Here is a 14,191-nt window from a genome sequence, read left to right as displayed (position 1 = left end):
ATTTAAACCTCAATATTATTACACCAAAGAACTCTACAACTCAAGACCCATTCCTCAACACAAAAATCAACCAAAAATGGCAACATCATTCACTTCTTCTCTACTTCTTCCTTCACAAGTTTCACCAAAAAGAAGATCATCATCAAGAGCACAAAGAAGAACCACAACGCTGGCAATGAAAAGAGAGGCACATGATAAGAACCACTACAATGGTTCGCGTCTTGTAGATGAGAACTTGATAGTCCTTAGAAAGAGAATTCACGAGATGAAAATGATCGAGAGGAATTACGAGCCTCCAACTGAATGGATGGATTGGGAGAAGAGTCTTTACACGGATTACGACTCAAATATTTGTGAGGCAGTGGGATTACTGCAAGCCCAATTGATGGATACAAGACCAAGCTTGGTTTTGGGTATGGTTGCACTCATTGCATTAAGTGTGCCCACCTCAACTGCTGTACTTTTGTTTCATTTGTTAGAGTTGACAAAGGGGGTTTTGGCTGCCGGACTACATATTCCTTAACAAATATTCGTCCTTCATATATAATTTATTCTTGGGATCTATTTTACGGATTACCAAGTTGAAGAATATTACACTTAGTTCTTTTATAGGTATATTCATACTACAAGCGTAGGACATATAAGCTTTATTCTTTTCATTCTTTATTCAATATTGTATTTGGATGTGTACGTTGTGCCTGGTTTGGACAATGCTTCTTATTTGTTATAGATTGAATAGGAACTATTATTAGTCTTGAGAACACCCTTTTTTTGTTTTTAGGTATGTATAACCATCTTATATTGATATATTAATTGGTTCGACATATTCAAATTAACATCGTATAGGGAACCATTTTAAGGAAAACCATTCCTTCGGGGTTTCTTGATTAAAAGGACTTGCAATTGAGATCTTTGATTAGGGGTGGAGTAATCTCATCCATCCCACTACACTCCTTATACATAAAATAGCTACTCGTATTAAGTGCATAAGTAAATAACGTGTTTTATACATAAAGTTTATCTTTTATGATTCAACTATGGTATACTTAATGTTTAGGTTTAAGTTAATTTACATATTTTATAATAGCAAATTAAGGTAGTTGTATATATGCATGAGATTGAGCTAAACTTTTTTCCCACGATAAAAATATTCAAAAGATGAAGTACCCACTTAGCTTCCGCATCCTAGTCTATACGCATTGAGATTCTTTGCGGAGCGTCACTAGACGTTAGAGGTGGCAATGGGGCGGGGCGGGGCGGGTGCGGTGTGGGTTCTGTCTCAACCCGCAAAATTTCAACCTGTCCCGCACCCGCCCCGCATTGCATTTTCACCCGCATTAACCCGCACCGCAACATACCCGCGTCCACCCGCCCCGCCCTGCCCCGCGTAGGTTTTCACTCTTTGTTACGAACATTCAGTAGCCTATTCCATATATAAAACAGACGACTAAAGCTTGATCCATTTGGAGATGAAATATCCAAAAAAAAATGAATTATTTTTCATTCAACAACTAACCAAGACAGATTAATTTTGATAGCTACAGTATTAAATTTGACTCATGTTTAGTAGTTACTTGACTAACTTACAGAGAGCTAATTTCCAAACATAAAACAGAGGACTAAAAGCTCTGTTTCATTCTTTTTTCTTTTTTCCCATTTTTCAAAATGAAAAAATAGAAAAACTTAATTCAACAAGATTACTGTATTGAAAAACAGTAAGAGGGAACTTTTTATTTTCAAGGAGCATGGAAAACTTGCGTTTAAAATATCCACAGGCCATCATAGTTCCAAGGAAATCAGTCTTAAAACTTGTAACCCACAACCCGCTCCGCCCCGCACAGGATTCTCAAAATATTGCTTTAACCCGCCCCGCCCCGCCCCGCACCTGCCCCGTACCGTTGCCATCCCTACTAAACGTGTACAACATATAATATGATTTTACCTTTCTTTTCTCAATTCTTAAGTGATTCTATCTTCTCAATAAAAATCACTCTAGACAACAGATAGTTCGGTTCTCACAATGATAAATAACATAGCAAAATGCAATATTTGATGTGAATTACAAAATAACGTAAATCATCGAATTATTTAAGGCAAAATTACGCCCGAAGCCGTTAGGTCAGGGGCATGTGTCTGCTTGAACATCACGGTTCGCGTTGCCGAAAAAGGAAAAAAAAAAAATCTATCTTCTCAATAAAATCCCTACCTTCACTTCTCAATCTTTGAAAGATCGTGGTGACCATATAGTTTAATATTTCTTGAGACAATAAAAAGTTGAATTCTACATAACCCTCGGCAAGAAACAACAGAGGAAGCTCATAAGTTGTGCCAATCATTGAAAATTTTCCTCCTTTTGCCTTATTTTATTTTTAATAAAGCTTCTTACTAGGAAACATCTTTGTATGATACAGCCATATATAACAGCTCTCTATTACCAACATTAATCTAATAAATAATTAATCACATTATTGATCCCTTACTTACCGATAAATTCTTAATTTTGTCCTTGTAATGTGTGTTTAAACACATTTAACCTTCAATTAATTGAAATACGTGGTATCGATTCTTTTGCTTCTGACTATTCAAAAATTTACACAATTATTAATTGTTTCAAATTAAAACACTTTAATACTCATGTGTATGTTAAGTTTGTGTTGTCACTTCATATTTGACATTATATACTTTTAATAATAATCCAAATACAGAGATCACAAACGCACATTTTAATTAATTAAAATTTAAATTAACATGCTAAATTATATATTAGAAGGATCAAAATCAGATCAAAAAAGTATTATTGTCCCTCATTAAATTATAGAATGCTATACTATAATTCTCTTAAAAATGATAGCACAACATTCCAGAACTCTGTTGGAAATCACTAAGAATTAAATAAAAGAGTGGTCCTCATCAAATCATCAAAAGTCAAGCCAAAGATAACAAATTAAAATACTATCGAGCACTGAGAAACTGTAGGTGCATCCACAACTGTTAAAAGGGCGAATATGTCTCGGTGTTATATATGTTGATATCACATGATTTAAGTGACATTTTCCCCTTTTCTTTGACAAGTGGTGTTAATTATAAGAACATGAGTACTTACTAGCCTATATATAAATGAGTTTCTAGAATAAGTATAACTATTTTGGCAATATCTAATAATATAACAAAAAGCATTTCTACAAAAGGACATTACTTTAAAACGTGAGAAGTGGTTTTAGAAGAAATTGCTTTAAATAATGTCCAACACTGAAAACATTAGAGTACTAGATACTTATGATATTTGCTTCAACAAATATAGGATATCTGATGATCATAATGGGAGGAGGACTTAATTTCATGCATGGAGTTTGGTACTAATTAGGGTATAAACAGTAAAGACAATTTCTTCTAGAGTGACGTGTGTGTTTAAAATACCTATGTTAGTTTTGGTTTTTGTACAAATACTTTCCCAATAGCCAATTTGAATAGTTAGAAATTGAAGGGAGAAAAAACAGCCAAAAATAAAATGTCTTTAAGTATATATAGCATTAGAAGATGATCATGTAATCATAAACATGAAACATTGATTTTAAGTCTTATACACTTACGATTTAAAGAAAAGTTACATCAATCAGAAAATTATATTAATTTCTATGTGAAATAGTAATTAGTACCCTAATAAAAATAGTAAATTATTAAATTGCTTCACATGTCAAATTAAAAAATAATATCAAAAATATTTACACCACATATATAATTTTCAGTTCTGATCATGAAACTATGATGCTTATTTTTAGCACGCAATCCATACTTCACGCTAAATCCTCTAAGTACATGCGATGTGACTTGGTTCCACTTGTTTATTATTGGTTGTTTCTTCTTCACAAAACAAATTGTAAAACACGCACAAGTGGAGGTGTGCTGACACGGTTTTGCCTCATTCCTTCTTTCCTAAGACATTTCTCCAAGAAAAATATCGTATTCAATTGGTTACGAAATTTAAAATAATATTTGAAATTTCTAATTTAGAACAAGTCATAACATATATTTATATAGTTATAAATTATTTCATTAAAATTAAAATGTAAAATTTAAAATTAAATTATTTTTGTATAAGAAAATATAATATTCTTTTTGGGAATAGACTAAACTAAGATATGACACATAAAGTGGGACCGTCAAGTCGATCGAGTAATATAATACGAACTAATGTTATTCTTCTATAAATATGAGAAAACACATTCTCAAAAGCACACAGAAAAAATGGCATCATCAACAACTTCTATTCTTTCGACCTCATTTCTTCCATCCAAACCATTTTTTTCTCAAAGAAGAAGATCATCAACAAATACAAGAACAATATTGACTTTGGCTACGCGAAAAGAAGCACATGATCAGAACTATAATAATGGTAGACATGTGGACGAGAACATGATTGTTCTTAGAAAGAGGATTCAAGAGATGAAGATGATCGAGAAGAATTACGAGCCACCAGAAGAATGGATGGATTGGGAGAAAAGCTTACATGGGAATTATAATTCGAGTGTTTGTGAAGCCATGGGATTTTTGCAATATATGTTGATGAATACAAGGCCAAGCTTGGCTTTAGGCATGGTTGCACTTGTTGCATTGAGTGTGCCCACATCAATTGCAATTGTCCTTTTTCATCTCTTAGAGTTTACTAAAGGGATTTTGGCTGGTGTTAATATTATTAGTTAAAGAAAAGAAGAAGAAGAAGAAGAAGATTCAATATATATTGACGTAAACCAGAAAATGTTCTTTGTTGTGTGTTGGTGTAGTATGTATGTGTAGATGTGGATTTAAAATTGTATCTTTTTTATTTGCTTTTTATGATTTTTTTAAGTTCCGCATGATATGAAATCTTTGATTGTGTGCTAATTAGTTCTTTTCTTTTGGTGCGCGAGAGAGTTAGCCCTCCGATCATTGAAACCTAAAGAAGCAAATTATTGGTGGCAAAAACACTTTACTTTTTGTATTTATATATGTCAACCTTTATAAAATTACACAACTCAAAAAAAAAAAAAAAAAAAAAAAGGGAAGGGGGGGGGGGGGGGGGAAGGACACAAATGGCCGTTCGGCCCAAACTATAGACAACAGGATGACCCAAGAAGATTAAAAGACACATTTTTAGCCTTTTAAAATAATTTCATTTTGTATCCTTTTTTCAACTAATTTCAGCTTATATATAGAAATTGTATCCTTGTTGTATAGAAAATGTATCATATGTATATAAAAACTGTATCATTGTTGTAAAGAATATGTATTCCTACAGTATGTGTTTGGAAAATGTATCTTTGTTGTATAAATTGTGTTTGATAAATGTATAATCAACGTATACTTACTAATTGTACACATATTATACAATTATTATATATGTTTTGGATATTTTTTGAAGGCTCCATCAACATATACTTACAATTATTATACATGTTTTGGGATTTCTTTTGAAGGCTCAATATGATTTTTTTTCGTCGACCTTTAGTGGCGACTTTTTGATCTTTTGTGGCGACAAAAGTCGCCACAACAAAGTATGATATTTTTGTTATGAATGGGTTGTTGGGCTAGCGCTTGGCAATAGTTTGGGCCGAACGACCAACTAGCGACATTAAGCCCAAACATGGGCCAAACAAATTATGATGGTCATATAGTGTTCTTTTCCCAAAATAGAACATGAAACCAATTAGTATATGTTGTCTGGCCCAGCCCAACCCAACCCATTGAGTCATGGGCCCTATGCGGCCTTCCCCTCGCAAAAGAACTTGACCCAAAATTTGGTCCAGTAAACTAGTAGAAATGGCATTAGGTAGCCACTTTTAAGGTTATTGTTTAAAACATATACGCAATTTACAATGTATTTAAATTTTAACCACTATGTTACTGCCTTCTTTTGCTCTTCTTATTCTTCTTCATCTTTCTTATTTTTCCTCCTCATCCTTCTCCTCGATAAGAATATCGAATGATAGAACTAATATGTGTCCAACTAGATCTTCGGCCTGACTCACCCCCCAAAAGCTAGCTCAAAGGGAAAAAGATTTCTCAAGCCATATAAGGAGCCAAGGGTTCTCGTCCTTCACCGGTGGATGTGAGATTCATTCCATTCATCCCTTTCCCCTCACGTTCAGATCTGGATATTTTTTATTCGGAGTTCCATTGTTCGGTCTGAAGCGTGCAAATTTATGGACTCGGGGTATTTTCAACCCCCCCCCCCCCACCCCTACCCGCTTTCGGAACTCTAGGGGCCCACATCAGATTGGATCTGGCTCTGATACCATGTCAAATTAGATCTTGGGCTTAACTCACACTCTAAAAGCCAGTTTAAAGGGAAGAGGATTGACCTAGCCATATAAGGAGCCCAAGATTCTCATTAAGGAAATTAATTGGTTTTCCGTTTATGATTAAATTCGTTTTTAATTGTAAATCAATTAAAATAATATGTGGGATTATATTAGCATATTCTTTGGGATTGCAAATAGGCAAAAGACATAGATTGCACCCTGAACTATGCTCGAAATATGAGTTCACACTCAAACTAACTGGGCGACCTATTACCCCCCTACACATCTAAAAAGTGAATTTAGTAACACCCTGAGAGCTGATGTGGCACAAAAAATAAAATAATTAAAAATTAGGTGTTTTATTGAAATTTATTTACTTTTTATTGTAAAATACAATTTTCCGCACACTCCCCCCCCCCCCCCCCTCTCTCTCTTCACGTTGTCTTCTCCATATTTACACCATTTTTCTACCGGCGAGTGTTTGCTGGAAAGTTAGATCGATTTCAAGTAAAGTTTTCTTGTCTCCATCTGAGATCTTCTCCATTCATTTTCAGAAAAATTTAATTCCAAAACCAAAAATAAAAGAGGAAACTAGTTAGAAGACTTCACCGAAAAAATTTCCATCCAAAATAACTTTACGGTACTTAACTCAATGGTTTCGTCTCTCACTTCTCGTTCTCCCCCAGTAGATATTACGCCGGTTGAGATTATGAGCTTATTTTTTGTTAACCTCAAACTCTTCATATTGTTCTTCAATAATTTGCAGATATCCTTAATTCCTTCTGATTTTTGAAATTTGCATTTCATTTCACCTCTATTTTGTTTTAATAATTCAAAACTTGTTGAATGATTTTGTTTCAGTAGATGTGTGGAGGTAGGGAAGAAGAGGTGATGCTGGTGATTTTCTTCTTGTGATGTTAGTGGGTATGGACATTGAAGAAAGAGGAAGAGAAGAAAAATAGGGAGAAAAATGAAAAAGAATAGCTTCCATAGCATTTAAGCAGCAGGTGGAGAGTTGAGGGAACAGCCTTCATGTCGTGGAGCCAAGGTCTCCCGAAAATAGCATTGTACTGCATGTCACCGCCGATCACATAAAATTTTATCAACTTCGTGACCCCTTCTGCTTTTACGGGCAAGTCGATTTCGCCCTTGGTGGTTTCGCTGGCCATGTTGAAGCCCGACAATATCCGCGCCGCCAGTATCATTTTCTCTAACATTTCCATTTATTCCACCACCTTCAAGCGGAGGATATTTTCTAAACTTCCCGGATCTACCATGACTTGCTTGACCTGGCAATTTCCAATAAGTATGGTGATGACAAGGGCATCATTATGAGGCAAAGTGACGCCCGCTGCATCTTCATCAGAGAAGGTAAGAGCCTCATCCTCCGGAAACTCTCGAGTTCTCTTTTCTCGTGTCACCAAGATCTTCATCTTCCTGGACGAGGTAAAACTAGTCCCCGCTATCATAGCTTCTCTAAAAATCATGTTGATTACGTGTAGGGGAGCAGTTGACGAGTCCTTCTCCTCGGCAGGGTTGGCTCTACTGTAATTGTTTCTTCCCCTCTCACTCAAGAATTCCCGGAAGTGCCCTCTGGCAAGCATGTTCGCCACTTCCTCCCGGAGATGTCTACAATTTATGGTTTTATGTCCGTGAGTCCCGTGGAATTCGCACCAGACCGTCTGGACCCTTAAATTTGGGTCGTATTGCAACGGTCTTGAAGGACAAGATGACGGGTGAGTCTTCAAAACATCCACCATCTAAGATTCGCTAATGGTGAAACTGTATTTCGAAAGCTTGGGATGTTCTGATCCCTTCGGTGGAGAACTGGACTGATTATTCTTGGGCTGCAAACCCCGTCCGTTCTTCTCGGAGTTATCTTTTTTATTTTCTCCGGTCTTTTCAAGCGACTGAATCGGACCTACCATTGGCGAAGCACGGCGGAGGATGCGGCTAGAAATGATTTTTTGAGGAGTTTCGATCTAGACCGTAACCTTTGTCCACCTTTGCAGGGGAAACTGAAGATGCAGCCCTTAGCAAGTCATCTTCCAGTCGAATCTTAGATTCATAACAGTTGTGTACGTCCTCCTAGGTTATGTCTTGGAACTTGAGTAGACTTTTCTTGAGCCTCTGGGATGTGTCCGAACTCAAAGGATTTAGACCTTTGGTAAAAGCTTTGGCTGCCCACTCATCCAATAAAGCAGGTAGCAAAGATACGCTCCTTCTGGAATCAGGTAACGAAATCCTAAAGTCGCTCCGATTCTCTCTGAACAATACGAAAGATGTCCGTCTTCCTAGTTTTTACCTTCCTTGCACCGGCATGAGCTTTGATAAAACATCCGCCAGCATGGCAAATGATGTGATTGAATGCTCCGGGAGCTAGGAGTACCACGTCATGGACCCTCTGGCAAGGGTCTTACCAAACTTCTTGATCAACACAGACTTGATCTCCTTCTCCTGAAGGTTATTTCCTTTGATAGCCATAGAGTTGGCCGTAATGTGATCCTGCGGATCAGTGGTGCAATCATATTTAGGAATATCGGGCATTTTGAACCTCTTCGGGATCGGCATTGGCGCCGCCTCGAGTGTGTATACCCGCTGGTTGTACTTCTTCAAATCTGGCCCCTCCACGATCGGAGGTGTCCCGGGAATTTGGCTAAGGCGCTTTTGGAATTCCTTCGCGTTCTTCTTTGCCTCCTTGGCAGTCTTATCCGTCTTCCCGGTAATTTCCCTCATGAACCGCTGGACTTTGGCTTGGAAAGGATTAAGGGGAGCTGTTCCACTTCCGTTGGCCTCTCCGCCTCTTCCCACCATTTGTCTGTTTCCTCGAGTAGCGTTTGAGTTGGTCACAGGTTCTGGCGTACCGATAAGAGGTGTGGCGGTTTGACCTACTGGTGTTGCCATAAAGGTTTCAAAGATTTGTTTTAACCGTTGCACTTCCGACATTGCACCGTGGTATTGTCCCCTGAGAATCTTGATGGTTTCTGCTATAGGTTAGTCGATGGGGATATCGTCTGTTACGGTGTTGAGGTCATGATCCCCTCCTGTTGTCTGATCTCCCACGTGTGGCGGCTGCAGGCCTGTTTGACTGGGTAGTCCATCCGATCCCAGTGGGAGATCAGCATGCTGGTCCACAGTGTTTGGGTTTCCATTAACTTCTGACATACCTGTCATACCCTATTTTAACCGGGGTCAAAATAGTTTACAACATCCGGGTAATTCCGGGGTTATTTAAAGTTAGGAGTCGCCACCTAATTATTTACGGTGAATTAGGACACCTAAGGTAATTAAAGTTATTATCTAAAGTTAATTTGTTTTAAAGTCTACGAAACCAAAAAAATCTAGGTAAGGGTTCAACTAACCTAGAGGGAAGGTATTAGGCATCCTCTAAGTTCCATTAATAATGGTTAACCGACCGGACTTAGATGAATTAATTAACTAAGTGTAAATATTATAGAAAAGAAAATAATTTTGTAAATATTGCTAAAGTTATGGATAGATATACAATAATGCTATTTAAAGTAAGACTGCTAGAAAGTAATGATTTGCATAAAAGGATTTAGTTGTAAATAAACTAAGAAAGTGCGGGATGTATAACGTTTTGTCAATATTTGGAAACAACTCAATTAATTTTTTTTTACAGCTTAGAAAATATATTGAATGACCAGGTAACGCAGAAAGAAAAAAAAATATATATATATATATATATATATATATATATATATATATAACCTCATAAATGTTCTACTATGCTTTCTTTCCGATCCGATCTTGTTATCTCTTAGTACTTTAAAGGATTTGTTAATTCATTCTCCCAATATTCCAACGTTCCTAAACTATAGGCCTGTCATGCAAATATGTGCATGTACAGGTTGTTCATAGAAATCTGGGTATGCTTTAATCTTCTTTCTAACTAAAAAAAATGCCCAACCCACGAGGGACAATTAAACTTCACTCGATTTAAGACCTAAATTTGCTGATTAAAACATCCTAATATAAAATAAGCTCGGTTAAAGTAAGCAGTTAAATATTTATCAAAGTCGCACAACTAAATAAAATGTTAGTCACGTCAAACATATAAACAAGTATCGGAGAATAAGAATGAAGGGACCAAAGCCATATTCGGCTCAACATAGAAGAGTAAAGTCTCAATGGTTTCGCCGTTTTGGCTAACCACTCTCTTTGTTTCCTGTCCAAATGAATATCGTAAGAACGAGAATGTTCACGCAAGGTCCAAATGCCGCAGAATCTCAAGGTGAGACTGTTCGGATAACGAGTCTTTGTGGAGACTCCATTTCGCTCCGAAGCGTACATGAAAAGAAAAGATAAAGATTAGCGTCCAACTGTGGCTAAACCATTTATCAAATGAACCATCCACTTAAAGAAAATGCAGTAGTAGTTGGCTTCAAAGTACAGCTATGAACTTAAAGACACAGCGACAAACAGTCCGAAAAATCCATGATGGCAGCCAAACAATTCACATCATACGTTGCTAAAGCTAAAACTCAATATTTTAATCATGCTCCAGTGGCAATCCTAACTTAAACTTCAGAATATAATCATACCTAAATACTTCAAACACATTTAAAAGGACATCTTAACTTTAAAAGCCAATTTTTGTAGCAAATATTGGATTGTCCGAGACATTTTGCAGACGACCCTTATACTTAAGTGCATACTCATTGGGAAGAAGGTAGAATTCTCGAGATATAAACTGAACTTGGGTAGTTAAAACACTTACGCAAACATTTTAACCAGGTAGATTCAGAGTTTATTACTGTTAAAATAATCTCTCAAGTATGACATTTGTTTAAAGAATTTTCGAACTAGCTTGTTAATCGGAAGAGGAAACTAAGAAAGGAAACTAAATTACTTCATGCCCAGGAAAGGGTAGATTAAACAAGGGTGCTCAAACAGGGCCGTTCAACATTCAAATATTCAAAAGAGGCAGAATAGAATTACTCTTTTTTTTTTGTTAAACAGATGGAAAGAATACTGAAAAGCTGTAACTATTTCATACTTCGCAGGTTCGACGAGAAAAGAAATAAGCTCGGTACAAGCACAAGAGACATGTGCATTCACATAAAGTCGAAACAAAGCTATGACTAACTCCTATTCTTATTGAAATTAGACAACTAAATCCTTAACTAATACTCTGAACTCTACATAAAACAAACTAAAAAAATATTACACACCAAGAACAGAACTGATGCAAATTCTATTGTGGACAAACAATCAATCTTATACAGAAGAATGCTTTTGGGGAAAAGAAGTTTCTTATAGACGTATTTTTATAAGAACAACACTAAGACGCAAATCTTAAACCATAGTTTCAAATAAAATGCTTAACATAGTGTAGTAACCTTAATCTTAGAGAAAAATACCAACATTTATCAAAAGCATACGAATTTCCTATTTCCTGACATCTGATATACCATCATTAACACAGAATCACCTCGAAACTAAAAGAAACACTCTACATACACAAATAAAGAATCACAAACACATATCAAAATCAAATCAAACCAAAAAAAAGGAAAGAAGGGATTACACCGACCTTTTTCAGGTGCAATGAACAGGGTACAGGGTCACGAATTTATGCTCGAACATGGAGTAACAGCAGGGTAAACTGCTTAATATTTCAAAATGGGTATCCAGACATAGTGATTAAAAAATATATGTATTTCAAGTGGGGTTTGAGGCAAACGACCGAGCTGTCTTTGTGGGTCAAGAAAGTGAGTATTTATGGTAGAAATCCCTAGGGTTTCGTTCGAATTTTAGATTCTTGGCTCCAAACGGATGGAGCCGTTTGAATTCAAAAATTCCAATCTCTAAAGCTGATTTTGTTTCAGGACGTACCCTCGGTCACTTGGTGGTGACTATAGTCGAAGTTTGCACGGAAAAGGAGTGGCAAAGATCTGCCATGGTGATAAAGATTTGGATTTCACTGGAAATAGAGGAGAGAGGAAGAAACAGAGCAGATTGCACGAAAATAGGGCCTGTTAGGTTCTGCCATGGCTGAAGAAAAGCCGATCCCATGTTCAAAGAGGAAAGAGAGAGATGAGAGAGAGGGAAAAGCTGCGTTTTTTTTTTAAGAAGAGAAAGAGAAGGGATTAGGTTTAGTTGTATAGGATTTGGGCTGGACCGGGTCGGGTAGTGGTAGTGGGCTGGCCGAAAATTGGGCTGGTCTTGTTAATTAAAGTATGGGCTGATTTATTTAAACGGATAATGGGCTGATTAGGGCTATTAATTTAATAACTAGTACAAGATATGTTATGCGAAGGTAAATAGTAATTAGTAGAAATTAAAGGATTTAATAAAGTAAGATTAATTTAACGAGTACAAAATTTAGAATGAAATGATGACGAACCATTTAAAATTTGTGATAAAGTAATGCTAATAATATTGAAAGTAACGGTATAGAAAGTGGTAGAAAAATAGAAAAAATAGTAGTGAAAATAAAGTATTTAGTTTGTTAATAATTTTAGAAGCCTAAGGAAATAAATTAGAATAAAGGAGGGACAAAATTAGGTGTCAACAATACCTAGATTGGGTACTTAGGAAAAAACAGAGAGCTTAATAGAAAACTAGTAAAACAACCTATGGTTACAATGATAACCACAACTGTCCCAGCCTTACGGTGGGCATCAAACTGTTTACTCGTAAAACAGTTCAATTGAATTTGCTCACGTGGTCAGGGACACGTAGATCAAAGTAACCAACAAATTAAGATGCTCGTATCTAAATATTGTGACTAGACGCAAATAAGATAAAGATAGAGAGAGAGCCTAGATTATAGATGCTTATCCGAGTTTAGATTCCTCTTGTTATCGATGAGCCGTGACTCCGGAGCTTAGTAGGCAATAGCAAGAATATAAAATGTACCGAAATATGAGAGTAAGAATTGTGTGTATTAGCTTGAATATCGTGTGTTACAATAGGAATTACCTCCTCTATTTATACTTAGAGCTAGGGGAACATACTCCATGTGTCACGCCCCTGCTCATAATAAGCCTTAAAGGCATTGTAATAATGTGCAATAAAGAGGGTCATAAAACTGCAATAATAGTGAATCTGTAACGCCCCAACTGTGTAATAACGGATGACCGTTAGGCCGGTCGAGTCCAAATAACTGCGGACTGCGAACTCTTCCGTGCCATAGACCTTCTCCCGGTGGTAGCGATGCTGACTCATCTGAAGTCTCATCCTTCGTGCCATGTGTCTCGACCACATTAGTACAGCGTTGGATCCTTTATATTTCACCCAACACAGTGCTATCATGTTGTTTGGGGCATCCTCTTCAAACTTAATTTTTTTTAGATGATCTGTACATAAATTTCCACCTGTTGATAAATTAAACTTTCATTATAAAAAAAGATCCTCATATATATAATATGTGCTTACGTTGAGTGAATTTCGTGCCTCTTCAGGGAAAAAAAAATTTGTGCCTCTTGCTATTGCCATTTTATTCTACTGTTTTCCTCAAGATAAAAAAGACTTTCATTATAAAAATCCTCAAGATCTTTCGTTAAACTAAGATAGCACAATTTATTTTAGGGAAAAGGGTTCAAAACACACTCTAACTTTGGCCGAAATTACTACAACACACTCCAACTTTGCAGGGGTCCTATGACCCCCCCAGACTATTTTTTTTGTGTATTATTTATAGTATTAACGGGTGACATGGACAAGCAACTGAGCACATGTTGGTTGAGTGCGTAAGGGTGGACTTAAAACCCGTCTCTATTTCCCATGTTAAATTCCAAATAATCCTTCTTTATGTGCTCACTTGCTTGTCTAATCAAATAATACCATCAATAATACGCAAAAAAATGGTCCGGGGGGGGGGGGGGGGGCGGGGACGGGGGGAGGATGTGTGTAAGGACATTTGGAGTGTGTTATAGCAATTTCGA

General features: G+C 36.6%; 3 protein-coding genes across 3 annotated transcripts; 2 read left to right on the top strand and 1 right to left on the bottom strand.

The window, feature by feature from the left end:
* LOC132059961 (uncharacterized) lies at nucleotides 1-896 on the top strand. The gene has a single exon (XM_059452805.1). The coding sequence runs from the start codon at nucleotides 77-79 to the stop codon at nucleotides 521-523; it is 447 nt and encodes a 148-aa protein (XP_059308788.1). The 5' UTR covers nucleotides 1-76; the 3' UTR covers nucleotides 524-896.
* A 3,349-nt stretch (nucleotides 897-4,245) lies between these two features.
* On the top strand, nucleotides 4,246-4,701 carry LOC132061493 (uncharacterized). The gene has a single exon (XM_059454298.1). It carries the CDS (start codon nucleotides 4,246-4,248, stop codon nucleotides 4,699-4,701), a length of 456 nt encoding a protein of 151 aa, XP_059310281.1.
* A 2,800-nt stretch (nucleotides 4,702-7,501) lies between these two features.
* LOC132061492 (uncharacterized) lies at nucleotides 7,502-7,882 on the bottom strand. The gene has a single exon (XM_059454297.1). The coding sequence runs from the start codon at nucleotides 7,880-7,882 to the stop codon at nucleotides 7,502-7,504; it is 381 nt and encodes a 126-aa protein (XP_059310280.1).
* Nucleotides 7,883-14,191: the final 6,309 nt, after the last annotated feature.

Source organism: Lycium ferocissimum, chromosome 6 (assembly GCF_029784015.1).
Source record: "Lycium ferocissimum isolate CSIRO_LF1 chromosome 6, AGI_CSIRO_Lferr_CH_V1, whole genome shotgun sequence".
Classification (NCBI taxonomy): domain Eukaryota; kingdom Viridiplantae; phylum Streptophyta; class Magnoliopsida; order Solanales; family Solanaceae; genus Lycium; species Lycium ferocissimum.
The sequence above is the reverse complement of the archived record's forward strand: the minus strand, read 5'-3'. Positions and strand labels throughout refer to the sequence as shown.